Source organism: Rana temporaria, chromosome 11 (genome assembly GCF_905171775.1).
Source record: "Rana temporaria chromosome 11, aRanTem1.1, whole genome shotgun sequence".
NCBI lineage: Eukaryota > Metazoa > Chordata > Amphibia > Anura > Ranidae > Rana > Rana temporaria.
The window spans coordinates 23752834-23780776 of NC_053499.1; the positions used below are offsets into that span (position 1 = coordinate 23752834).

General features: G+C 46.3%; 1 protein-coding gene across 3 annotated transcripts in view; it reads left to right on the forward strand.

Annotated features, from left to right (window-relative positions):
* The window catches only part of LOC120917125 (diacylglycerol kinase zeta-like), a 274751-nt gene that overhangs the window by 14877 nt on the left and 231931 nt on the right, over positions 1-27943 (forward strand). Inside the window, exon 1 of one of the 3 annotated variants that reach the window (XM_040328183.1) lies at positions 8395-9204. The exons of the other annotated variants lie outside the window; for them this stretch is intronic. Coding sequence (XP_040184117.1) covers positions 9098-9204 — 107 coding nt within the window. The 5' untranslated portion in view covers positions 8395-9097. Of the gene's footprint in view, positions 1-8394; positions 9205-27943 lie in introns of those variants that run through there. 3 annotated transcript variants of the gene reach the window in all.

Sequence of the window (27943 nt, forward strand, 5' to 3'; positions counted from 1 at the left end):
TTGTGGGAAAAAAATGATAAAAATATAATTTGGGTACAGTGTTGTATGACCGCGCAATTGTCATTCAAAATGCGTCAGCGCTGAAAGCTGAAAATCGGTCTGGACACGAAGGGGGTTTAAGTGCCCAGTAATGAAGTGGTTAAAGCAGATCTGAAATGAAAAAAAACAATGGGCCTGCTGTAAAACATTTTGGTTGTTTATTGAACAGGATTGTACAAAGTTTTCTCTTATCCACCCATGTCCTGTGACTTCATCATGTCCTGGGATTGCTGTGCTGCCATGTCCTGGAGTAGCTACTTGATAACTGGGTTCTTCTGTCCTCTGTGAGTGATGATTCATCATGGCTGAACCCAACTCGCTGTCACTCCAGGTAATGAAAAGAGCCTGTGTGCTCTTACAGAAAGGAAATATTTGTATTTCAATGAGAAAGGGGCGCTTTAAACAATCTAAGATAAGCGTGTCAAACTCACTTTCATCTTGGGCAGTATCAGCAATTTGGTTGCCTTCAAAGGGGTGATTGTATCTAAGGTTAGATGTCTAGAACACTCCACTCCCCTTTACATGAGATGTCAAGAGCCCCCCCCCCCTCAATTAGAAGTCATGAGTTCTCTACCATCCCTTTAAATCACAGTGCACCCACCTTACCTTGTGCTGCTGCCTGGAAGAAGCTGGGGGGGCAGAGCTGAGAAGCAGAGTGCAGAGTCTGGAGGAGGACTAGAGGAAGGCTGGAGTCAGCTGCCGGAGTTTGCTAAATGCTGAGACCAGGCAGGGGAGACAGAGAAAAGGGGGTGCTGCAGCTGCATGGAGAAGCACAGGATCTGATGGAGGATTTCTATCCTCCTCTCTGCTGCCGACTACTGATACAAGGTGGGGGCGGAGACAAGGGGGGTGCCGCAGCTGCAGGAGAGGTGCAAGGGCCACATAATATGGCCTACTGGGCCAGATTCGGCCTGCAAGCCTTGGGGGGTTTGACCCATGTGGTCTAAGACAGTGGTTCTCAACCCCCAACAGCAATGTTTTGGGAATTTCTCTCAGATAAAATAGCTGTCCAAAATACCAAGCCATTGATTCTGATTTAAAGCACCTGTGCAAGATAAAGAAAAACCTGAAAATATGGCCTGTTAGGTAAGGTGACCAGATTTTTAAAATGAGATCCGGGGACATATTTTTTTCTTTACTAGTAATGGCAACAATCAGCGACTCTCTGACTGTTGCCGCCCACCTCACAGCCTCTCAAGTGTTATGTCGCGTACACACGATAATTTTTCAGCATGAAAAAAACGTTGGGCTAGATTCAGGTAGCAGTTACGGCGGCGTATCTCCAGATACGCCGCCGTAATTTCAAATCTGCGCCGGCGTATCTTTACGCCGATTCTCCAAGGCAGATACGTCGGAAAAAATAGGCTTCCTCCGCCGACGTAACTTGAATGCGGCGGCGTATAATTGTGTGCATTCTTATGCTGGCCGCTAGGGGCGCTTCCATTGTTTTCACAAACGTACGTACGCCCGGCGCAATTTTTTTTTTTTGTTGTTTACATTAGGCTTTTTCGGCGTAAAGGTTACTCCTGCTATTAGGAGGCGCAGCCAATGTTAAGGCGCCAACAGAGCGCCAACAGGCGCCAACAGAGGTGCACGTGCACACGCATGTGCGGTTGCACCCGCGATCGGGAACTGGAGAGTCTGAGGCGCCTGTTTCTGGCAGGATCTTCATGACAGTTGGGTCACAAGCCAGGTCACCAATCAGGTATCAGGAACGAGCAGAGTCAAACTGGCCAGGTATACCCAGGAACAAGCACAGGATCAGATCACAGACAGTAGAAGCTGATGACTAGTCAGCAATCTTCTGGTCTATGGAGCCAGCTTAAATAGGCAAGAGGGCGCCAACTACTCACGCACGTTCACGCTAATGCACATGAGCACATCTCAAATTTCTATGCGCATGTGTGCGAGTTAAGGAACCTCTAGCTGTCACTCGAGAATTCCTATAAGCAAGTACACATCTTCTTGCACGTCTTTGTGTACAATTTTGCACACAATTTCCCTGGAACTATCTCTACTCCTCTGGAACCTATCCCTAACACTAGATTCTGTCTGGCAGATGGGGAACCTGTCCTTGCGCAAACCACTCACAGACCAAGTCAAGGGGGGACGTGACTTAAATAAGCACTGCCCTCAACCAAGATGGCTGTGGGGGGTCACACAGGGCACCAGCATTTAATCAGACAGCTGCTCTGCTGATGACCCAGTAAGTCATAGAGGAATTGAGTTCTTCTCAAACTTCCTTCCCTTCTGTATTGCAGCTCGAGTCAGGCACCACCTACAGAGGGAAGCACAGACTGCACCTGCCTACACACTTCTGCCTCTTTGCACTTGATATCAGCAACACTGTACATCTCAAATTCAACTTTAAGGCTAGGTTAACACTGTGCAGGGTTGTTGCTGGAATAACCACCCACAGCCAAAACGTTATGCTCTTTAGTGACACTTGGGGCTGCCATTCATTCTTATTGGCATCCCCATGCATCTCAACCCACAGCATGTGTGGGAACCGCACACAAATTGCATAGTGCAAAAGCACTAAAGGTGCAAGCATAATTTTGGGCGGGAAATGCAGGCACGGGCAAACACAGGCCACAAACAGGTACGAGTGTGAACCTAGGGTAACACAGCGATGTCAATCAGTGCTTCCAGTTCTCTCACTGTGGGTTCCCTTAGATGGGTTCTATATAGGGTTGCGACATCATCCTTTTAAAACCAAACACATAATAATTACACAGGTTCTGTGGCTGATTAAGGTGGTCATTAAACTCACTTGGTGCCTTATCTGCATTAAATTAGCCTCAGAACCTGTGTAATTCATATGTGTTCGGGTTTAAAGGGATACCATGGTAACCCTACTATACAGGGCCTACACTAAGGGCAAACTTCCTTGGGCTGAACCTTACATAATGGTATTCTGTAGGCAACCGTTTCCCAACAACCTCTGCACTAAAGTTCTTCTGGCCCCCGATTATAAAGGTAGAGACTAGCCCCTCACACTGTACCCACGCCAAGACAACGTTTCTCCAAAAGGGGTACTAACCCTTGCCTTCACACCAATGCTGAATTTGGCAATTGAAAGGGGGTGTAGTGAATGTAGGAGCTTGTATTTTATGGATCCTACTGTACAGCAACTCTGTTACTTTGCGATGAGTAACCTGGTTACATTTTCACTTTAAGACCTTGAGGGACTGTACACAAAAGTTGTGTTTCTCAAGTCTCGAAATTCAAGTGTTTCTTGTCAAGCTGCCCTTCGCTCTCCTTTTTCTTGCCAGTTCCCTTTTATCAATTCCCCAGCAGCTATTCCTACCTACTTCCTCCAAGCCTGAATTTCTACCTGCCACTAATCAGTCGAATTTCTTCCTTCTTGCTCTCAAAGGGATCGTGCTAATGAATTATGTTTATCAGGCAGCTAAATATAAACTCTCAAAGCTGTGTGGCTGACTTGTCATTTAAATATCAACGGGGGAAAAAGAGCACATTGTGTACCCAATTAATGAAGAGAAAAAAGGCTCCAGAGGAGGCTTTCTGTAAAGGAACTGGGTACTTTGTTTTTTCTCATATGTTTGAAGGCTACACTGGAGCAGATTGTTCATTGATCTATGCAAAAAAAATGATTGTTATCAGGTGGAATTTTGAGGATGGTGGCAAAGTTGGCAATAAGACAGTGGCAGGATTTATCCAACAAAGAGACAAGGTCAGAATGCATTCTAAGTTGGCCCAAGTTCTCCTTAGTGAGAAGGTGTAGCACCCTCTTAGTTTTCAGTAGGCTGCTAAGTAAATTTAGCTTAGTTCCTCTGTAATCGGTGGAGCAGGGGTTGATTGCTTAGGACTGTTCAGTGTTTCGCAGGCTGCGGTTCTGCTACTCCCCCTTGTCTTCTAGAGTGTTCTGGAAGCAGAGTAGGAAGGAGAGCAGAACAGGCAGACTGAATATTTATGGAACTCCAAAGAATCCTGATGGAGGTGTGCCCAGAAATTTGAGGGAGAGCCCATAAGTAGCCAGCAGAGTGCAGAGCTCTTGGGTCCAGTCCTGCAGGATGAGACTTCTGTGCAGAGGCTCCACACTTGGGGCAGAGGAAGCTGGAGGAGCCCTTGTGAAGATATCAAAATCCCAGCTAGGCTTAGCTAACATAACAAATTTTTGGTGATCTGTGCTCATGTATGTTCTAGAGAAAGAAAAAAGAAGAAGAATGCTGGTAAGTGTACAGTAAAAGCTCTACTAGTGGTTGGTGTTTGGTTTTTATTTCTTATGATCGATGAATAACTCAATAAGTCCAATCTTATTAGTCAGAGGAAGCAGGCACAGATTTAATTCAGTAATAACTTTGCAGTAGCTGCAAGAGGAGGATATGTGACAAGGAATACTAGAGGATTTAAAGCGGAGGTCCACACAAAAATGGAACCTCCGCTTTTCAGAACCCTCTCCCCCTCCGGTGTCACATTTGGCACCTTTTAGATGGGAGGGGGGTGCAGATACCTGTATAATACATGTATTTGCACCCACGTCCGGGCAAAGACCCCCGCAGAATCTACGTCACGTCACTTCCCCCCCTCGATGTCTTCTGGGAAACACACAGGTCCCAGAAGACATCCCAGAAGGCACCAGTGAGGACGCGCAGCACGACTCACGCATGCGCAGTAGGGAACTGAAGCCGCAACGCTTTACTCCCTGATTCCCTAACGAGGGTGGCAGCGGGGGCAGCGAAGAGCCGATCGATTGATCGGCTTCGGCTGCCGACATTGCGGGCACCCTGGACAGGTAAGTGTCCATTTATTAAAAATCAGCAGCTGCAGTATTTGTAGCTGCTGGCTTTTAATTTTTTTTTTTTTTTGGCGGACCTCCGCTTTAAAGTGGAGGTTCACCCTATAAAAAATTTCTAACACTGCATCCAGCCCAGTTGTGCATAGAAATTGACACTGACTTTTTTTTTCTTCCGTAGATAGCGTTTAGCCGTGGAATTCACCGCGGCTTCCGTGTAGGGAATCCTGCGGGAGTGGGCGTTCCTATCGACATGCCAATTGATTGACATGCTAAACGACGGCGCGATTGGCATGTCGATAGGAACGCCCACTCCCACGGGATTCCCTACCCGGAAGCCGCGGTGAATTCCACGGCTAAACGCTATCTACGGAAGAAAAAAAAAGTCAGTGTCAATTTCTATGCACAACTGGGCTGGATGCAGTGTTAGAAATTTTTTATAGGGTGAACCTCCACTTTAAAGCGGAGGTCCGCCTAAAAAAAAAAAAAATTAAAAGCCAGCAGCTACAAATACTGCAGCTGCTGAAAGTGGTTCTGAAATCCTGACTGGACGTCTATTGACGTCCTGCAGGATAACATGCCGGCGCGCGCCCCTGGGGGCGCACAGCGCGGCGATCAGTGATGCGGGGTGTCAGTCTGACACCCTGCATCTCCGATCTTGGTAAAGAGCCTCCGGCGGAGGCTCTTTACCACGTGATCAGCCGTGTCCAATCACGGCTGATCACGATGTAAACAGGAAGAGCCGTTGATCGGCTCTTCCTCACTCGCGTCTGACAGACGCGAGTAGAGGAGAGCCGATCGGCAGCTCTCCTGACAGGGGGGGTTCGCACTGATTGTTTATCAGCGCAGCCACCCCCTCGAATGCCCACACTGGACCACCAGGGAAGCCACCAGGACCACCAGGGAAGGGGGAAACATGTGGATGGCCAGGTACATCCCCCATGACCATCCACATGTAAAAAAAAAATTACAATAGATGCCAATCAGTGCCCACAAATGGGCACTGACTGGCAACATGGGCACTGTCAAAAATGTGTAAATAAATAAGTGGTGCCCAGCAATACCATCAATGCCACCCCTCATTGTCCATCAGTGCCACCCCTCATTGTCCATCAGTGCCACCTCTCAGTGCCCATCCATGCCCAGTGCCCACCTAGTGCCCATCTGTGCCACCCATAAGTACCCATCAGTGCCGCCCATGAGTGCCCATCAGTGCCGCCTATGAGTGCCCATCAGTGCCGCCTATGAGTGCCTATCCGTGCCGCATACCAGCGCCGCCTATCAGTGCCGCCTCATCGGTGCCCATCAGTGCCGCCTCATCGGTGCCCATCAGTGCCACCTCATCGGTGCCCATCAGTGCCACCATATCAGTGCCCGTAATTGAATAAGAAAACTTACTTATTTACAAAAAAAAAAATTACAGAAAAAAATAAAAAATTAATTTGTTTCTAAATTTTTGGTCTTTTTTTAGTTGTTGCGCAAAAAATAAAAACGCAGAGGTGATCAAATACCACCAAAAGAAAGCTCTATTTGTGGGAACAAAATTATAAAAAAAATAGTTTAGGTACAGTGTAGCATGACCGCGCAATTGTCATTCAAATTGCGACAGCGCTGAAAGCTGAAAATTGGCTTGGGCAGGAAGGTGCGTAAGTGCCTGGTATGGAAGTGGTTAAAGCAGGGTTAGGTTATAAAAAGAAATCTCCCAAGCTTTCAACATCTCACGGAGCTCTGTTCAATACATAATCCGAAAATGGAAAGAGTATGGCACACCTGCAAACCTACCAAGACATGGCCGTCCACCTAAACTGAGAGGCCGGGCAAGCAGAGTATTAATCAGAGAAGCAGCCAAGAGGCCCATGATAACTCTGGAGGAGCTGCAGAGATCCACAGCTCAGGTGAGAGAATCTGTCCACAGGACAACTATTAGTCGTGCTCTCCACAAATCTGACCTTAATGGAGTGGTAAGAAGAAAGCCATTGTTGAAAGAAAGCCATAAGAGGTCCCATTTCAGTTTGTGAGAAGCCATGTAGGGGACACAGCAAACATGTGGAAGAAATTGCTCTGGTCAGATGAGACCAAAATTTTACCTTTTAGCCTAAAAGCAAAATGCTATGTGTGGTTGAAAACTAACACCGCACATCACCCGAGACATACTATCCCCACTGTGAAACATGGTGGTGGCAGCATCATGCTGTGGGGATGCTTTAAGCCGATTTACTGCCATTTTAGCAGTGCTTTTCGGCCGCTATCAGCCGAAAAAAAGGGTTAAAAGGGCCCACAAAGTGCGGCTAGGGTGGTGATTTGCTGGGGCTGCCCATTGATTTTAATGGGCAGGGGCGCATCGCCCCTGAAGTGCCTTAAAGATGATGCTCGGGCTTTCACACTGGAGTGACAGGAGAGGCACTTTACAGCGCCTAAATAGTGCCTAAAAAGTGCCTCAGTGTGAAAGTAGCCTTAAAGGGGTTGTAAAGGTACATTTTTTCCCCCTAAGTAGCTTCCTTTACCTTAGTGCAGTCCTCCTTCACTTACCTCATCCTTCGATTTTTCTTTTAAATGTCCTTATTTCTTCTGAGAAATCCTCACTTCCTGTTCTTCTGTCTGTAACTACACACAGTAATGCGCCACTTTCTCCCTGGTGTGTAGAAAGCCTCTTGAGGGGGGAGGGGGCGAGCAGGAGTGTCAGGACGCCCACTGACACACAGCTCCTTTCTCTATCTGCAAAGTAGAGAGTGTCCTGACTTGCCTGCTCGCCCCCTCCCCCCTCAAGAGGCTTTCTCCACACCAGGGGGAAAGCCTTGCATTACTTTATGGAGTTACAGACAGAAGAACAGGAAGTGAGGATTTCTCAGAAGAAATAAGGACATTTAAAAGCAAAATCGAAGGATGAGGTAAGTGAAGGAGGACTGCACTAAGGTAAAGGAAGCTATTTAGGGAAAAAAATATTTCCTTTACAACCCCTTTATGTAAAAAAAAAGTCTAAAAAATAAAAACAAATGCAGCCATCACACCTAATTTGCAATATATTACATTTGATGGTTTAATAGTGCTATAAAGTGACCTTATTCTCCAAATAAATTCCATACACATCTGCTACGTAATGGTCAGGTTACCTATTTTTCATGGAATTGTTTGTTAATGTGTTTTTTGGCTTCCTTGTAGCATCCTCCGTGAGCTCCTGAACCTCTCCCCCCCACCCCACCCTTCCTCACTTCCATTAGTTTGGGACAAGCAGTGTACGTTAGTAGAAATTATGTACACTTCTCTATACATACTACAAATTCTATACTCCTTAGTCCACCTTAGAGGCAAACAACAAAGGGCGGCTATGTTCCTACATACAGTGGGGACCATGGAGAATGAATGAAGCCACCCTCTCACAGGAAGTCAGATCACAACAGCAAAAAATTCATTTTGAGATTTGGAAGTGGCCGAGAGCAGTAGAAGTTTTTTTAGTTTAACATACATACTTAAATATATTACATACTTGAATATATATATTTTTTCAACAAGAGTTTAGTGTCACTTTAAGGTTTACACTTCAGCGTTTGCTGTCTCCTTGTCCCGGTGCTGAATTCAGTTATGACACCAACATCCTGTCATCCTGCAAGCCTCCTATCTCTCTCTTTGCATCACCCTGTGCACTGGAGGAGCAACAGTCAGAAACAAGACAAATTCAAGAAGGAAGTATATAAAAACAGGAAGGATCTACAAAAATACCATTTGTACAAGAAAAGCGAGTCGTGAGCAGAGTGGGGGAAGACACATGCTTCGGCCCCAGGGCAGCCAGCAAAGGGCAAAGTGAAGTGGACGGCGCTGCATGGAGGAAAAGATAGAGCAACAAGGAAAAGAAGACAGAGCCGCAAAGAGGATGGACGCGAGCGGAGAGGAAAAGGTTTGATGTTGCAAGGAGTAGAGGGCACAGCTGTGAAGAAAAAGGGAAACAGGACAGAGCAATCAGGAGGGTGGGCCCCAAGAAGGATATAGCTGTAACAAAACACAAAACTGGCAAAAAGTGGTTTCAAAAGAGCTACATCACAGTGCTAACTGGAGGAACCGACTCGGAGGAAGAAATAAACCTTCAACCACTTTAGAAGTTAGAACACTGCAAAACTAGGTGGTAGAGACAGAAGTGAGATGTATACGAATAGCACAAACAAGATGTGGTTTAGGTTATCTGCGGTGGAAGGCCAGAGTGAAACTAGATTTCAGAAGTGAGATTTAAGGGATTGACGGTAGTTCTCAACAGGCCAGTTACATGGGGAGACATTGCTGTGCATCACTGAGGTTCTGAAGGCTTTGATGGTGGACCATACCAATCAGTTATTGAGGGGAAGAAAGAAAAGAGTTCCCATGTGGAAGAGACACTCCTGGGATGTGCCACAAATTCTACCCGAGAATGATCAAAGGTTAGTAAATAATCAGGACTAGAGCGTTATTTGCAACAGTTGTCTGCTTTGGGGTCCCAGTGTTGCATGAAGGCCCTTTCTTGACTAACATTGAAGCCTCTTGGGTTGTCCTTGTTTTATAAAATACATGAAAAATTTGGGTAAAATTTTGTTTTCAGAGGTGGTTTTTAGTTAATTGAATCTGAAAAAGGTGTTTTGAGAAGAATCACTAATTGCCAAAATACAGTAAATTACCGGTAATATATACACCTGCGCTCTGCGGCATATAAATAGATAAATGAATAATTAAATAATTCCATAGCTGCTTCCTACCTAAAACACCCAACGATTATGACAATTCTATATATAAAGTGCAGCGCCCTATAAAGGGCAAATTATGAATAAATGCATAAATAACTAGAATAATTAATAAATAAATCAATTTCAGTGCATACTTGATGAATCTGTTCCACTTTATATTACCTTGAACCACAATAAGAAACATGAACCTTACCCTGATAAATGATATCATATCTCATTCAAAGGTATAAAGTGCAATATGCATATGAGCCTTGACATAATATATTTTATGATATTTCACTGTAAACAGAAATATAAAGTTCAAACATGATAAGAAGAAGTACCGTTTACAAACAAGTGCTATGGAATATACTGTATGTAATCATCCATTACCTGTTGCATAATGCCTCAAACGATTTCTAAACTCAGTGCATTACAAAAAAAATTTAAAAAACTCACACGGTCAGAATTTCTGACAACAAATGTTCGATTCGATGGGAGCTTGTTATCGGAAATTCCGACCGTGTGTATGCTCCATCAGACATTTGCTGTCGGAATTTCCGACAACAAAAACTTGAGAGCTGGTTCTCAAATTTTCCGACAACAAAGGAATCCACACAGCATAGAAGACATGGATGGAACATGGACATGTATGGGAACAGGTAGGTTAGAGAGGCATGGGAACCTCATGAACAGTCCGGGTTTGTAGGTATATAGCAGTATTTAGGACACACGGCTTCAGGAACAGGTCAACATGTTTCAGTAGACACAGTTAAAACTATTCTAGATGGATTAATATAGCCTTAGGGAATCAGTGTTTTCCAGGTACACAGCATAGAGGACATAGGTGGAGTATGGACATTTATGGGGACAGGTAGGTTAAAGGCATGGGACCCTATAATCAGTCTGGTTTTTCATATACGGATTGTTGTTTTTCAACTAGATTATGATTATGGTATATGTAGTGTACCGTGTTTCCCCTGAAAATAAGCCCGGGTCTTATATTAATTTTGGCAACAAAAGACACAGTAGGGCTTATTTTCGGGGGAAGGTTTTACCATATAATGTGCTGTCTTCTCTCCCCCTCTCCCTCCCTGCCTGACAGGAATCCCCAGTTAAAATGCTTGTAAAATCCTATAATCCACTCTATTACAGTAGTATATAATGTACAATGTGTGTGTTTCTGTAATATAATTGTGCCAAATACCTTCATTTTAGCGCCGCTCTGCACTTCTGTGACCCGCCAGACCTCTCTTCTCCGCAATTATATTACAGAAACACACACATTGTACATTATATACTACTGTAATAGAGTGGATTATAGGATTTTACAAGCATTTTAAACTAGGGCTTATTTTCAGGGTAGGGCTTATATTGCAGCCCTCATGGGAAAAAACTCTAGGTCTTATTTTCATGGTAGGTCTTATTTTGGAGGAAACACTGTATAGATGAACATAATGCTTAACCCCTAGACGCCGATTGAACGCATATATGTAGTCGCCCGCCGGGTGGGCCTTAATGCCTTGCGGCCCCATAAATGCAGCCCGGTTAAGACAATTTACTGCACTGAGAGCGTGCTCCCAGCTTGCTCCACGTTGCTGGAAAGTTCCTGATGCATACTAGCGATCGGGAGCTTTCCGATTATGTGAGAAGGCAGGGCAGGGTATCTGATCATGTGACCGCAGCCAATCACAACGGTCACATGATTAGAAACCACGCCCTCCCTTCTGACATATAAAACCCCTTAAAGCAGGGGTGCCCAACCTTTTGAAGTGTGAGGGCCACTTAACCTCTTTCCGACCGCGCTATAGACAAAACACATCTACAGCGCGGTCGAGTTGTTCTGGGAGGACGTCCTCCCAGAATCTTGCTCCCGCGCGCCCCCTGGAAGACCCGGCGCATCACGGATCGCGGTAAATTGCTGCTGATAGCGGCCGTTTACCACGTGATCGCTCCATCAAATGACGGAGCGATCACTTGTAAGCAAACCGTTGTCATGTGATGACGCTGGTTCCTCCCTCCCCTCTCTGTACCGATCGGTACAGTGTGAGAGGAGAGGGTGGAGAGCGGAGGCAGCTGCAGCACTGAGGGCTGGATCCAGTCACTGATCCAGCCATCGATCCCTGCCCATTACTCTACAATACCCTGCGCAATACTCTGCAGTACCCTGCAATTCCCTGTGCAATACTCTGCAATTACCTGCGCAATACTCTGCAATTCCCTGCACAATACTCTGCAATACTCTGCGCAATACTCTGCGCAATACTCTGCAATACCCTGCGCAATACTCTGCAATACCCTGCGCAATACTCTGCAATACCCTGCGCAATACTCTGCAATTCCCCAATACTCTGCAATACCCTGCAATACCCCAATACTCTGCAATACTCCGCAATACGTCCGTCCCACCCTCCAGTGCTTCTACCGACTCACCACTACGATCGAAGCCAGGATAATTTTTTTATTTTTTTTCAGTCTTCCCAGCCTAGAGGTGAGATGTGGGGTCTTATTGACCTCACATCTCACTGTAAAGAGGACCTGTCATGCCATATTCCTATTACAAGGGATGTTTACATTCCTTATAATAGGAATAAAAGTGATCAAAACATTTATTTTTGGGGAAAAAAGTGTCAAACTAAAATAAATAAAGTGAAATGAACAATACAGGATTTTTTTTCTTTTTTTAAAGTGCCCCTGTCTCCGTGTGCTCGCATGCAGAAGCGAACGCATACGTAATTTCCACCGCCATATGAAAACGGTGTTCAAGCTACACATGTGAGGTAACGCTGCGAACGTTAGAGTGAGAGCAATAATTTTGGCCATAGATCCCCTCTGTAACTAAAAACATGTAACCAATAAAAATAATTAAAGCGTCGCCTATGGGGATTTTTAAGTAGTGAATTTTGGCGCCATTCCACGAGCGTGTGCAATTTTGAAGGATGACATGTTTGGTATCTATGTACTCGCCGTAACTTCATCTTTCATATTATGCAAAAACATTGGGCTATCTTTACTGTTTTTTCATTTTTCTAAACACGCGTTCAAAAAATTGTTGCGAAAATACTGTGCGCGATAAAAAGTTGCAAAGACCGCCATTGAATTTTCTAGGGTCAATGCTAAAAAAGCATATATAATGTTTTGGGATTCTATGTAATTTTCTAGCAAATAAATGATGATTTTTACATGTGGGAGAGAAATGTCAGAATTGGTCTGGGTGCTCCAGAACGCCTGATGGTGCTCCCTGCATGTTGGGCCTCTGTATGTGGCCACGCTGTGTAAAAGTCTCACACATGTGGTATCGCCATACTCGGGAGGAATAGCAAAATGTGTTTTGGGGTGTAACCTGTGGTATGCATATGCTGTGTGTGAGAAATAACCTGCTAATGTGACAGAAATTCGATTTTTTTTTTTTTTACAGAATTTTCAGTCTTTTTCTTTTATAGCGCCAAAAATCAAAAAACCCAGAGGTGATCAAATACCACCAAAAGAAAGCTCTATTTGTGTGAAAAAAAGGACAAAAATTTCATATGTGTACAATGTTGTATGACTGAGTAATTGTGAGAGCACCGAAAGCTGAAAATGTATCTGGTTAGGAAGGGGGTTTAAGTGCTCAGTGGTCAAGTGGTTAAGCGACTTGGTAACCGGTCGCGGGCCACAATGAGCAGAGCAAGCGGATGGCAGGTCTGTGTCTGCTCTGCATATGCAGAGTGGATACGGACACACTATACTCCCCCCTTGTTTTTTTTTAGTGGATCAAATTGGAGGAAGGACACAAGTTGGTTTATATCTGCCACTTCTTCAAGGTGAATGGAGGGTCCAATTGGGTCGAACTGACCGAGTGAAAGGGGCCCAAGGCTTCTTTCACACTGATGCGCTGCAGTTTACCTGCAACGAGGTGTACCTTTTGGCTTTCCTGCACTTTGCAATAGACTTCTATTATATTCTGCATGTTTGGTGCACTTTCAGAAAACTCACCAAACTCGCAGGTATTAACAGAAGTCTATGGCTCAGTGCAGGTAACCCGCAGGTGCACTGCTCTGCATCAGTGGGTCAGTTTTAAAGCAGCCCAGTAACCACTGCAGAACATATATGTCCATATATCCCTGCGATTTTAGTAATAAACTGACCTATTTTATTCTATTCCATCCCAGAGCAGGAGGTCACGGGCCACATCAGAGGGCTCCGCAGGCCACATGTGGTTCCCAGGCCACTGGTTGGTCACCCCTGCCTTAAAGGGTACCAAGGGGTTAAAGTATAACTAAAGGCAAAACTTTTTTTTTTAGTTTTGGATAGAGAGTGTGTGTGTGGGGGGTGGGGGATTAGAACCCCTGGCAGTTTTTATTGTGGTCGGTGGCCGTATTAGGGAGATTCACACCCTCCATTATCTTTAAAAAGAGAAAGTAAAAGAAAATACCACATTTTGGGTTGTCCCCAGAAAAGTAAGAGAGGGGAAATCTTCCAATGGGGACACTAGTTCTGGTGACATGGGGGATCCCCAAGGGATTCTACTAATTTGCAGGGATTTCCTCTGACTTCTGTTTGGCTATGGGACAGGCAGTGAAAGGAAATCTTCACAATGGGACACAGATGGTGAAAAAAAAAAAAAAAAATCTGACAGTGGTTATAACACAAAATTTTAAGTATTGCCTATAGTTGTACTTTAACAGAATTCTGCATTAGTGTGTATTTATGATAATTTATTACTCAGTTGGAACAAGACATTCTCTTCCACCGATAGGTGTCTATATGCGTTTCATGCAATGAGCTATCTTTAGCAGACATCGCATTTCGCAATACAGCTTTTTAATCTGCTTGTGACCTTATAACGAAATGTCAGTTTTTTGCCTTTGTTCAAAAAAGCTCTGGATTGGTAGAATGAAAGCTTTTACAGTTTAATTTTTTTGTTGAACTGAATGGTGTTTTTATGTGTATAGGATAATACAAGTCTCCATTGTTTACAGACAAAAATGTAACATAAGGTTTAAAGCGGAGTTCCACCTAAAAATGGAACTTCCGCTTAATCCACTCCTTCCCCCCTTACATGCCACATTTGGCATGTAATTTTTTTGGGGGGGTAGTGGGGGGGTCAGGAGGAGTGGGACTTCCTGTCCCACTTCCTCCTTCCGCCGAGGGGCTGGTAAGGCGATTAGCTTAATCGCCTTATTGCAGCCCCTCCCTGTAGGCGAGCGCCTGTCCAATCGGACGGCGCCGCTCCGCTCGTGCATGCGCAGTGCCGCTCGCGCATGCGCAGTGGGTGCCCGGCCGTGAAGCCGAAAGCTGTCACTGCCGGGTGCCCACACTAGGAATGAAGACGCCGAGGGGGGGCGAGGAGCGGAGCCCCGGCCGGCGCGTCGCTGGAACCGTGGAGCAGGTAAGTGTCTGTTTATTAAAAGCCAGCAGCTACACTTTTTGTAGCTGCTGACTTTTAATAAACTTAAAAAAAGGCTGGAACACCCCTTTAAATATCCACTTCATCGATTAAAATTAAACTGTAATATGAAATAGATGATGTTATCTGACAGATCAAAAAAATATTATTTTTTTTGCAATGAAGGCCTCGTTCACACGTGGCGTACATAACTGTACGCCCGTAGAGAGCTGCGTGTGTTTACCAGCATGGGGATGTACAGCTGTTCCCTGCATCCCCATACAGGCAGTCCCATTACTGTCAATTGGGACATAGGACGTGGCATCCATGTGGGTGCACAGCCCCGAATGCGGGTGTATGACCACAACGCAGCATAATAACACTGACTGTTATGCCCCTTACACACGATCGGAATTTCCGATCCTGTGTATGCCCCATCTGAGTTTTTTCATTGGATATTCCGAGGAATTCCATCAGAGTTTAGATGGAGAACATGTTCTCTTTTACTCGGATGGAATTCCATTGGAACTCCGATGTGAGTTTGGCCGGGCAAGGTGTGTACGAGGCAAAAGGCTACTCTCACACTGGGGCGGGGTATTATAGCCATGCTTTTCGGCCGCTAGCAGGGTGCTTTTAATCCCCACTAGCGACCGAATAAAGGGTTAAACGCGCCCGCAAAGCGCCACTGCCAAAGCGCTTTGCAGTCCACTTCGGCAGCGCTGCCCATTGATTTCAATGGCAGGGATGGTTTAGGAGTGGTGAATACACCGCTCCCGCACCGCTCCAAAAATGCTGCTTGCAGGACTTGTTTTCCCATCCTGCAAGCACACCGCCCCGGTGTGAAAGCAGGAGAGGTGCTTTTTTAGGCACTTTACAGGCACTATTTTTTAGTGCTAAAACACCTGAAAGGCGCCCCAGGTTGAAAAGCGTCCTAAAGTCAACCTGTCAGAAACGGGGTTTTAAAAATCTGAATGCTAAGACTTACTGTACATTAAAATTGTGCAATTTTGTTTATTGAAAACATGGCTTTGTTCTGTATTAGCTTTCCTAGGTAAGAACACTTACCTGTCCAGGGTGCCCGCGATGTCGGCAGCCGAAGCCGAGCAACCGCTCGGGTCTCGGCTGCCCCGCCGCCATCCTCGGTGAGGGAATCAGGAAGTGAAGTGCTGCAGGCTTCCCTGTCCGATTCCCTACTGCGCATGCGCAAACCGCGCTGCACTATGTGAATGGGCGGATGTCTCCTGGGACACACACAAGGTCCCAGAAGACACCGCTCCCCATTTCCCAGGGGGCAGCGCGACGAGGAGAAGAAAGAAAACCACCGTGGACAAGGAAGTGGCAGATTAGGAGTTCTGCCTAGTAACAGCCACTTCTGGTAAGTATAAAAAAATAATATATATATATATATATATATATATTTTTTTTTCAAATTTTTTGTAGCATTTTTGGCTTTTTTTTTTTTTTTTAGGGTGGACCTCCGCTTTAAGTGTAACATAGGGCTCAATGTATAAAGCAGCGAACATTAATAAGTACAGCATTGAAAATGTGCTTATATGTGTTTTTCAAAGCAAGCAAAGTGCTGTTAAGATGAATGGAATGGAAAAAATTTAGAATTACAAGAACTTTATTATACACCTCAGGCTCCATGTTGTGATATGCATCAGCATGGAGTACCTATGCATCAGCATGGAGTACCTTTTCAGTGTACAGTGCATATACCCATTTAAAGTGGGTGTAAAGCCCAAACAATTATTACCTTCCCTGCATTAAGGTACAAAATGTCTTAGGTGTCAGCATCCCCCATCACCCCCAATGGGCCCTAATCTGCAGCTCTGGTCTCCCCTCACTTCTCATTAGCTTTGCTGGGGCACCAGGAGCCATTGGCTCCCAGTGCTGTCAATCAAAGCCAGGGATGAGTTGCGGGGGCGGGGCCAAGACAGTCAGCAGGGGACCCGAAAAGAGGTGGTTCGTGGCCACAGTGTGCAATTCCATTGCACAGAACAGGTAAGTATAATCATGTTTGTTATTTTACCTTTACATTCACTTCTTTAACTACTTCAGTACCGGGCACTTTCACCTCTCCCTGCCCAGGCCAATTTTCAGCTTTCAGCGCTGTCATAATGGAAAAACAATCCATTGCGCTCTATGGAGCGGCGGATGTAGGCGGACATATGTCTGCTGACACCCGCCGAAACATTCGATCCACTAAAAACAGACAGATAGGGATCCGGGGGAACGGATCCAACAACAGTCAGATGGAAACGGATAGACGGTCCATTCGTCAGCCCATAGAGCATAGTGGGTGGACAGTGGAGTGGACACAGACCTATCGTCCACCTGCTCAGCAGGGATCAGGGGAGAGATCCCCTGCTGAGCAGATCCACTGGTGGAATCGGCCAGTCTGAAAGGGGCCTAAAAAACACACACATTCGTTATTTATAACGGTATTGTAGCTAAGTACAAAATGAGGGGATCTTTGCACTGGCCAGTAAATTAGTATACAATGTATCATGTGTATGTGGAAATGTTTGGCCCTGAGCTCAGGTATCAAAATACAGTAAATTTTAACATTTCACCAGAAGGAGATCATTCTGTGAATGAAAGCATGCCAGAAAGTTTTCACACATTCATAATATTTATGTGTGCATTTATTTACAACTATCTTCCTATAGTGTAGTTTTAGCATGAAAAAAATATATATAATTGCCAAAAACAAAGATAAATTTAAAGCGGTGGTTCACCCTTAGAGGGCACTTTTCCCCCTTAGATTCCTGCTCGTTTTTACTAGGGGAATCGGCTAGTTGTTTTAAAATATGTGCAGTACTTACCCGTTTACGAGATGCATCCTCTTCGCCGCTTCCGGGTATGGGCTGCGGGAATGGGCGTTCCTTCTTGATTGACAGTCTTCCGAGAGGCTTCCGATGGTCGCATCCATCGCGTCACGATTTTCCGAAAGAAGCCGAACGTCGGTGCGCAGGCGCAGTATAGAGCCGCACCGACGTGAGGCTTCTTTCGGCTACGAGTGACGCGATGGATGCGACCGTCGGAAGCCTCTCGGAAGACTGTCAATCAAGAAGGAACGCCCGCTCCCGAAGACCCATACCCGGAAGCGACGGAAGAAGATGCATCTCGAAAACGGGTAAGTACGGATCATATTTTAATACAAATAGCCGATTCCCCTAGACCAAACGAGCAGGAATCTAAGGGGAAAAGGGGAAATTTTTTAGAAATGGGTGAACTCCCGCTTTAAAGTGTTCCTAAAAGCAGATTTTTTTTTCTTTTTACCTTAATGCATTAGAGTGTGCTTGTTATACTCACTGGAACCTAAGGTGCTAATCCTCTGCATTGTGTATAAAGGCTGTTTGATTCTCTATGCACACATTCTCCCTTTCTTCCACAGTCCCTAATCTATCTGCTGATAAAACAGGCTAGGGGACATGCACACATGCTCAGTTTGGTGTGTATTGCTAGAGAGATTTTTTTTTTTCCTTGGGAGAGTGCATGTGATTAGCACAGGGCCAATCAGCACTAGCCAGACAGAGGATTAGGGGTCCTGCAGTGTCATAGGTCAGTCAGAAAAGAATGAAAACTCCTCTTACAAGCTTTAACCAGGCACTGATATAAGTCACAAGATGGCTATATTATTGTGATGAGAAAAGGTATTTAGCAGTTTATATTTACTATTTACTTATTTACTAAAATAATTGCATTTCCATGTTCTGTGTACTGTGACCAGACCAGATACTGTATAGTGTATGCAGGGTCTTGGGTTTAGTAACATTTTAAGGAAAAAAAAACTTCTTGATGCAGTTCCCCCGAGAACACACTCCCTCCCCCTCCCTATACTTACCCGAACTCCATCTCAATCCAGCGATGTGCCAAAGAGCCAGGGTCTCACTCTCCTCATTGGCTCAATCACAACCAGTGAGCCAATGGAGAGTGAGAGTGGGGGTCGTGCCGTGCGGTGACAATGTCCATTCACAGGAGCACGGCTCAGGAGTGAGCCTGCTCGAGTGCCTCCATAGCAAGAGGCAGGGGGAAGGAGCCAGGACTGGCGGTGGGGGACCCAAAAACAAGAGGATCGGGGATGCTCTGTGCAAAACCATTACACAGATCAGGTACGTAGAACATGTTTGTTGCTATTTTTTTAAATGACAAACTTTAGAATCACTTTAGGTTCTAAATATCACAAAAAATATTTAATTTGGTAAATACCGGTAAATGTTTTTTTAGTTCATAGACTACTTTTGAGATAAATCGCATGAGTTATTTTAAATCAAACATGTGTGCGTATTTATCTCCTAGTGAATTGACCCTTTATTATCCCTTAACAATAATTTCTGTAAATAACAATGAAAGCCTTGAGACTTCACATACTGTATACTGGACAGGAGTATTAACCATTAGGGCCAATTCACACTGCAATACATTGCCAGCTGCGTTAGGGGGCAGTGTGGTGCACGATTCTGCACATAACATGGCTCCCTTCTTTTTGTTTTGTTTTGTACAAGCTTTATTTGTGTACAAAACGTTCACTTCATTCACTGCAACATTGCAGTGCGATTCAGGCTGGTGTGCTGCAAAAAAATGCAGCATGTCTGCATTTTACTACAGCGCTAGGCTGTGTTGCAGTGTGAATGGGACACATAGGAAACAATTGGGCCAGATTCTTGTAGAATCTGCGGCGGCGTAGCGTAAGCCATTTACACTACGCCGCCGCAACTTACTGGAGAAAGTGCCGTATTCTCCAAGCACTTGCTCCGTAATTTGCGTCGGCGTAGTGTAATTGGCCCGGCGTAAGGCCGCGTAATTCAAAGGGGGCGGCTTGTATTTAAATTAAGTGCGCCCCCGCGCCGTTTGAACTGCGCATTCGCCGGGCGGAAAAATCGCCCAGTGCGCATGCCCCAGTTCACGACGGAAAACGTCAATGACGCCGACGTGAGCGTCATTGACGTAAAGTCATATTCGCGGACGACTTACGAAAACGACGTAAACGACTGAAAAAGCCGACGCTGACCCGACGCCATACTTAACATGGCATACGACGGATCTACGTAAACTTGCCCCTCATATTAGCAGGGGCAAGTTTACGCTTACGTAAACGTCGTAAATTCTCTGCGTCGTCCGCGCGTACGTTCGGGAATCGTCGTAAATTGCTAATTTACATAAGCGACGGGGAAAACGACGAGGCGACACCTAGCGGCGGGAAAAGAAATTGCATTTAAGATCTGACATCGTAAGAGCCTTACGCTTGTCAGATCTAAGGGATATCTATGCGTAACTGATTCTAAGAATCAGTAGCATAGATAGGTCGGGCCAGATTAGGACTTACGACGGCGCAAATGGCTTTGCGCCGTCGTAACGCGTTTGAGAATCTGGCCCAATTGTTTCCTGTGTGTCCCTGCGGTGACATACATTTTACCATGCGGTTTTACCATGCGCCCGTATATAGTGTGAATTGGCCCTTGTAGCACAGTGCCCGCTATACCTGCAGCTAATGGAGACACAATGAAGACATAGCACAGGTCAGATGTGTGTCAGGTGAAATACAAATGAATGTACTAGGAGGCTGGGTTGGTTCACACTTATGCGATTGCAAACATCGCATGTGATTCGCAACGCATTCCTGTGCACATCACATACAATGTCTGTGCGATGCGAATTCAGCTATACAGTTTGTATGGCTGAAACCACATCGCATTCGCGCCAAAGTGGTTCAGGACCCTTTTTTATGGTTTGCACTGGAATCGGATCGCATGGGTGTTCAGACCAGGGCTGGGACAAGGTGTGGCTGCCCTGGGCACTGTGGAATCGTGTGAGGATCGGGGGGCACCACAAGGAGATTGGGGGGAGAGGATTGTGTTGGGAGGGGGAATTTGGGAGGAGGGGCAGGAGAAGGTAAGAATTGTTCTAGGAGGGGAAACTTGGGGAAGTGTGCTAGAAATGGTGATTTGGGGGGGGGGGGGGGGGGGGGTTGTGATGAGAGGAGAGATGGGAAAAGAGGATTTGTGCTAGAATGGGGGATTTGGGGGGGCGGGGGGGTCTGTGCAAGCAGGGCCTGGACAAGGGGTGGGCAGGAGGGGTGGCTGGCCTGGGCACTGTGGAATCATGTGAGGATCGGGGGGCACCACAAGGAGATTGGGGGAGAGGATTGTGTTGGGAAGGGGATTTGGGGGGGGGGGGAATTGTGTTGAGAGGAGAGATGGGAAAAGAGGATTTGTGCTAGGATGGGGGATTTGGGGGGCGGGGGGGTCTGTGCAAGCAGGGCCTGGACAAGGGGTGGGCAGGAGGGGTGGCTGCCCTGGGCACTGTGAAATCATGTGAGGATCGGGGGGCACCACAAGAAGATTGGGGGAGAGGATTGTGTTGGGAAGGGGATTTGGGGGGAGGGGCAGCAGAAGGTAAGAATTGTTCTAGGTGGGGAAACTTGGGGAAGTGTGCTAGAAATGGTGATTTGGGGGGGGGGGGGGGGATTGTGTTTAGAGGAGAGATGGTAAAGAGAATTTGTGCTTGGATGGGGGGTTTGGGGGGGGGGTCTGTGCAAGCAGGGCCTGGACAAGGGGTGGGCAGGAGGGATGGCTGCCCTGGGCACTGTGGAATCATGTGAGGATCGGGGGGCACCACAAGGAGATTGGGGGAGAGGATTGTGTTGGGAAGGGGCAGCAGAAGGTAAGAATTGTTCTAGGTGGGGAAACTTGGGGAAGTGTGCTAGAAATGGTGATTTGGGGGGGGAATTGTGTTGAGAGGAGAGATGGAAAAATAGGATTTGTGCTAGGATGGGGGATTTGGGGGGGGAGGGGGTCTGTGCAAGAAAAGGTAATATGGTGGCAGGGGGGATTTGTGCTAAGAGGGGAAAAGTTTTGGGGAGGGGAATTTGTGCTAGTTGGGATGATCGGGGGATCTGTGCTAGGAGAACACATTTTCTTTTTTGGGGGGGGGGGGGATTTGTGCTAGGGTGGGGGTTTGGGAGGGGGAATTTGTGCTTGGTGGGGAGATTTGGAGTGGGGAGGGGGGGATAGTATTTGTACTCAGAGGAGAAATTGTGTTGGTAGCATATATGGAATGAGAGGATATGAGCTAAGCATGCAGATTAAGGCGCAATTTTTTGGGGGCCAGGGGATTTTTGTGGAAACAATTTGGCATGTTTGCCCTGGGCACTAGATGACCTTGGCACGGCGCTGGTTCAGATCCATGCAATCTGATGCCATACGATTCCACAGTTTGCTCTACGCTCTGCAAACCGATTTGGGGGTGTCATTAACTTTCTATGGACACCCTCAGCGGTTCGCAGAGAGCAGTGTGAACTGCCTGCGACTCAGATTCGATACGGGAACCTGCACAGGAATCGCTGTGGTTCCCGCATCGCACCAGTGTGAACTGAGCTGGAAGGGGTGGCTAAAGCTGACAGGGAACACTTATCAGGGAAGATACTGAAACAGAGGAAGACAGTACAGACGGGACAGAGTGAAGTCTGTGTACACTCCTGGCCCTCAGAGCCTGTACTCACCCCCAGCCTGTCATGATGATCATTGGTGTGCACAGCCTATCCCATTAGGGTTTGCACCCCAGAGCACAAACACACATGCATGTATATCAGCAGAGCAGTGCACAGTGTCAGCAGAGCAGAGATTGGTGTCAGTAAGGCAGTGGATGGTGTCACTAGTTTTTATTTAAAAAAAAATGTTTTTACAATTTTGTTTCATTATTTTTTACAATATTATTATTCTTTTTTATTTTTTAGGAGCCTTGTAGGGGGTCTTTGGTGAAATATCAAGGGTCTAAACAGAGGGAAAGGGACTGAGAACAGAGTCTCCCCATTCCCTTTCTCTGCAACCTCAGCTGCACTGGGTAGTGAACGAATGGGAAGTGCTCTGTGCTGAGAAGCTTCCTGTTCATTCACAATAGTTCACTATGCTTCAGTTAAAGCGGAAGTAAACCCAATGATTTAATAGTTTCCAAAGACAGTTACATTCCCGGCATGCCGGAAATGCTAACTGTCTCATTGGCTGTGCTCTCAACCAAACTGTCACACCATCCAATGGCTGGTGTCATAACTGATCACATGTGCAGCATCATGGCAGTTGAAGATTAAACAGAGGCCAAGATGGCAGCTTCCTTGGCTGAAAATGATAGGTGGGTTTACTTCCACTTTAAGAATGAACACAGGAGTGACTGGTACAAATCACTAATTGTATATATTCAATCATCCATCCTGAAACATCCCCCACAGCAGTCAGTGGGAGAGAAGCTGGCAGCACTGCAGGGCGGGGAGTGGGGGGTGCCAGGAAGAAAGGGAAATTGGCACTGTGTAGGGTGATTAGGGTGTGCCCAGGCACACCTGATGCGCACGCCTATGATGATCATGATGATGACGGTCTAATTAGAAAGGCTGAAGAAGCCACAGTAGCAGCTTCAGACCCGCCACCTACCTGGCTGACAGTGGCAGGAACAGTGGTGGGTGTCTGGAGAAGAGTAGGACCTTCCCGGCCTGCGTATTCTTGCATGGTAGCTCCTCTTCTTTCGGCCGACATGATGAAACTACTCCCGTGCTGGTCCTCGACAAGTCCTAATGGCCACCCGGTCCCAGTGGTGATGTGATGCTCAGGTACAACTGGTCCATTCTCATTACCATCTTCATCTGCCTGGTGGTCCTTTGGAGAATGAGGTGCCGCTGTAAGGTAGACATCTTGACCACGCTGTACCGTAATGCTTCATTCCTCCCAGGATACAGATGGCGGTCCTGATGTTGCTCCGGCCGCAGGTCATGTCTGTCTACAGGTAGATGAAGACTCCCTGAGTGACCTCAGATGGGCTAATACGCAGTATACAGGGTAGCCCTGGAACTTCAGGAATGAGAGGCAAAATATATTCACAGGGCTCACAGATGGAAGTGATAAGGCAGCCGTCACCAGTGAAAAATGAAACAATAAAATGGCTGAGCCAGTCCTTCCTCCAGAGGAATTAGTTGTTTCCAAAATGGAGGCTGAACATCATCCAGAGGTGAGTCCAGCTGACAGACCTGAGGTAAATGCTGACTCCGCCCAGTGACAAAGAAGGATATACAAGTAAGAGGTTACTCATTGGCTGGATGTTTCCCCCCAAAAGATTTGTCACCAATCCAGTGCTCAGCATCTGTGGTAAATCTTCCTAGCAACAACATACAGCTTGTGTCACCTGAAGTACAAAACATGATAGAAGTGTTAGGCTGCATTCACACCTGAGCGTAGGTCGTTCGGTCGTTTTTCCCGGCGTTTTGTGGCGCGTATTCATGCTTATTTGTGCGTTTGCATACAGCGTCGTCCGACGTTTTTGTACTTCGACGTTTTTTATTTTAGCCAATAGGAAAAATGATCATCTTTTTATCACTTGTTGCTATGTTGGTAGATTTTTTTTATCTTCTGCCTGGGTGAAATGTTCTATTGATTAAAGCGACAAAACGCCCGTAGCAAACGCTTGTTGTCGCGCTAGTCGCGGGATTGCCGTGAGGTGAAAATCGGGATTAAGAGGTATGTGCTGAGAAAAAAAAAAAACCACCGGCATTCTGTCGGTAGGATGGCACGACTCCGTGTGATGTCAGAATTTTTTTTGAGGGTGAACCTCCACTTTAAGGGCTTGTTCACACTACATTTCTAGCGTTAGGCCCCGTACTCACGACCAAACATGTCTGCTGAAACTGGTCCGCAGGCCAGTTTCAGCAGACATGTTTGGTCGTGTGTGGGCGCGAGCGGGCCGAATTCCAGCAAACATTTGCCCGCCGGGCCTTTTCCCAGCGGACAAATATTCCTGGACTTGTTTTAAAACAGTCCGCTGGAATCCTGCCCGCTCGGACATGTACGGTCGTCAGTACAGACCTACCGTACATGTCCAGGCGCCCGCCGTCCCTCGCATGCGTCGAATGACTTCGACGCATGCGTGGAAGCATTTTAAAGGCGGGCCGCCCACGTCGCTGCGTCATTGTCGCGGCGACACCGCGTCATCGACGCGGCGACACCGCGGACACGCCCCGCGTATTGTTTACGCGCGGACTTCTGTACGATGGTGTGTACAACCATCGTACAGAAGCCCTCTGGCAGACATGTATGGTGAAAACGGTCCGACGGACCGCTTTCACCATACATGTTTGGTCGTGAGTACCCGGCCTTAGACTCGTGTTAATAAGCTTTAGTATGGGTGTTAGACTGGCGTTTTACAAGCGTTAATGTCAAGTTAAAAATGCTCCCCAAACACCATATGGACAGTTTTGAAGCGTTGAATGAGCGGTAAGGCGCATTAAAACCGCTCAATCGCCTATTCCATAACAGAAAATAAACTAATTCTAACGCATTGCAACCACACCGCAACAGCCTGCCAGAGTGTTTGCGATGCTCTACCATAGACTTGAATGGGAGGCGTTGAAAGAAAGAAAAAGCCTCCTGACGCAACATGAGGCTTCAGTTTTAAAGCAATGCGACACTAAGGCTGGCCATACACCTATAGATTAACTGCAGATTTTCTTAAGTTAGATGGGAAAAAGTGGGAGATTCTTCCATCCACACAGTTTAGCGTAGATGGAGGAATCTGTTCCACTTTTTCCATCTGACCATAGAAAATCTGCAGATAATCTATAGGTGTATGGCCAGTCTAATGCCTTGTACACATGATCGGAATTTCTGTCGGGATAAACTCCGACGGACTTTTCAGACGGAATTCCGTTCAAGCTGTCTTGCATACACACTGTCACACCAAATTCCGACCGTCAAGAACGAGGTGACGTACAACGCTACGACGAGCCGAGAAAGATTAAGTTCAATGATTCCGAGCATGCGTCGACTTGATTCTGAGCATGTGTGTTTTTTTCTCTGTCGGAGTTCCATACAGACTAATGGAATTTCATCGGAAAAAAGAGGACATGTTCTCTTTCTAAGTCGTCGGAATTTCCGAAGGAAAAACTCAGATGGTGCACACACGGTCGGAATATCCGTCTGACTTTTTTCATCGAAAATTCTGATCGTGTGCATAACACTACTTGATTTGATAGTGTGAACAGCAGTGTGTGCTGTCAATTGCATCATTTGCATAGGCCTTTGATGGGCGTTTTTAACGCCTCTCATACGCATGGATTTAATGCCAATGTGAACTTAGCCTTAACTGTATTTAACCCCTTCACACTGATGGTACGCATATATGCGACCTCTCGGAGGGTGGGTCTTAACATATATGCGCACCAGATTGTAAACAGAGCTGTGGCGAGAGCAATCGCCCTGCACCTGTGCCCAAAAGGCCCAATACACGCAGACAGAGCATTCTAGGATTAAATACTAGAGGCCAGATTCTCAAAGAATCGGCGTTGGCGTAGTGTAAGCCATTTACACCACGCCACCGCAACTTACAGGAGCAAGTGCCGTATTCTCCAAGCACTTTCTCCGTAATTTGCGGCGGCGTAGTGTAAATGGCCCGGCGTATGGCCACTTAATTCAAAGGGGGCGGCTTGTATTCAAATTAAGCGCGCCCCCGCGCCGATCGAACTGCGCATGCAGAAAAAGAGCCCAGTGCGCATGCTCCAGCTCACGACGGAAAACGTCAATGACGCCGACGTGAGCGTCATTGACGTAAAGTCGTATTCGCGACGTAAGACGACGTAACCGACGGAAAAAGACGACGCTGACCCGACGCCATACTTAACATTGCATACGGCGGACTGGCGTAAGGTTACCCCTCATATAGCAGGGGTAACCTTACGCTGAAAAAGACGACGCTGACCCGACGCCATACTTAACATGGCATACGGCGGACTGGCGTAAGGTTACCCCTCATATAGCAGGGGTAACCTTACACTGACGTAAACGACGACTACGCAACGCAAATTCGTTCGGGAATCGGCGTATCAGGCTCATTTGCATAGTCAAATGAGAACTGAACGTAAACGCCACCTAGCGGCCAGCGTCGAATTACATCTAAGATCCGACGGTGTAAGTGACTTACACCTGTCGGATCTTGGCCGTATCTATGCGAAAATGATTCTAGGAATCACTTGTATAGATACCCGGGGCCAAAAACAGAGATACGACGGTGTTTCCTGAGATACACCGTCGTAACTCTTTTGAGAATCTGGCCCTAGAATATTACAGATGTGAATGAAATGGTTATGGATGTTTATGCGTCTAAGTGCATGGAAACAGAAGCGCTTGAACCATTGCATGCGTTTTTTTTACTCAGGGTCTTACCGCCAGCAAGGTCCTGCGTAGATGTCAGTGTCTTATTAAGTCGGTGTATATGAGGTGTCCTTTCACATGGGCAGCCAGTTTTGGATCCAGCCTGAACCACAATGTATGTCGGTGGGCCAGTGGGGGGAATTTATCATAACTGGAGCAGCTGTGTGTGACAACAGACAAAATGCATGTGAGGGGATATAAATCAGCTTGAAGTGTCTTAGCAACGTCCTAGCAACAAGGCAGGAAGGATCGATGACATCTCTGAATTTTTGGCCCGTGAGGTACATAAACAGGCTACACCTATAGCAAGGGTATTATTTAAATTTGTTCAAAGAGGCACAGTTTGTTTTTATCTACAGGCGCCCCTTGTGATATAAGGACTTCCACGCATGCGTCGAATCATTACGACGCATGCGAGGGATGGATTTACTTTTGTTGGTAAAGGTGAACTAACCCTTTAAATCCAAGTCAGTTTAAAAGGATAGTTCACTTTTACAGGAAAGGGATGTTTGTAGATTAAAACAAACTGTGCAGCTCTGACTAAAGATGGATATACACCTTGCTATAGGTGTAGGCCATTTATATACCTTATGAAGCCTGACTGAAATACTCTCAGGCCATTGCTAAGTACTCTCAAGACGTTGATAAGAGAGGCCTAGTCATCACTGCTCACCTCCACCATCACAGGAGTGAGCTCTTTCTCTGATTCAGACCCCCTCACATGCTCTTTCTCTCCCTGGATGCAGTAACTTTGAGCTCAGCATTTGAGAGCTCACTCCTGTGATGGTGGAGGTGAGCAATGATGACTAGGCCTCATTTAGCAATGTCCTGGGAGTACTTGGCAACGTCCTGGGAAATTTCCAGTCAGACTTCATAAGGTATGTAAATGGCCTACACATAT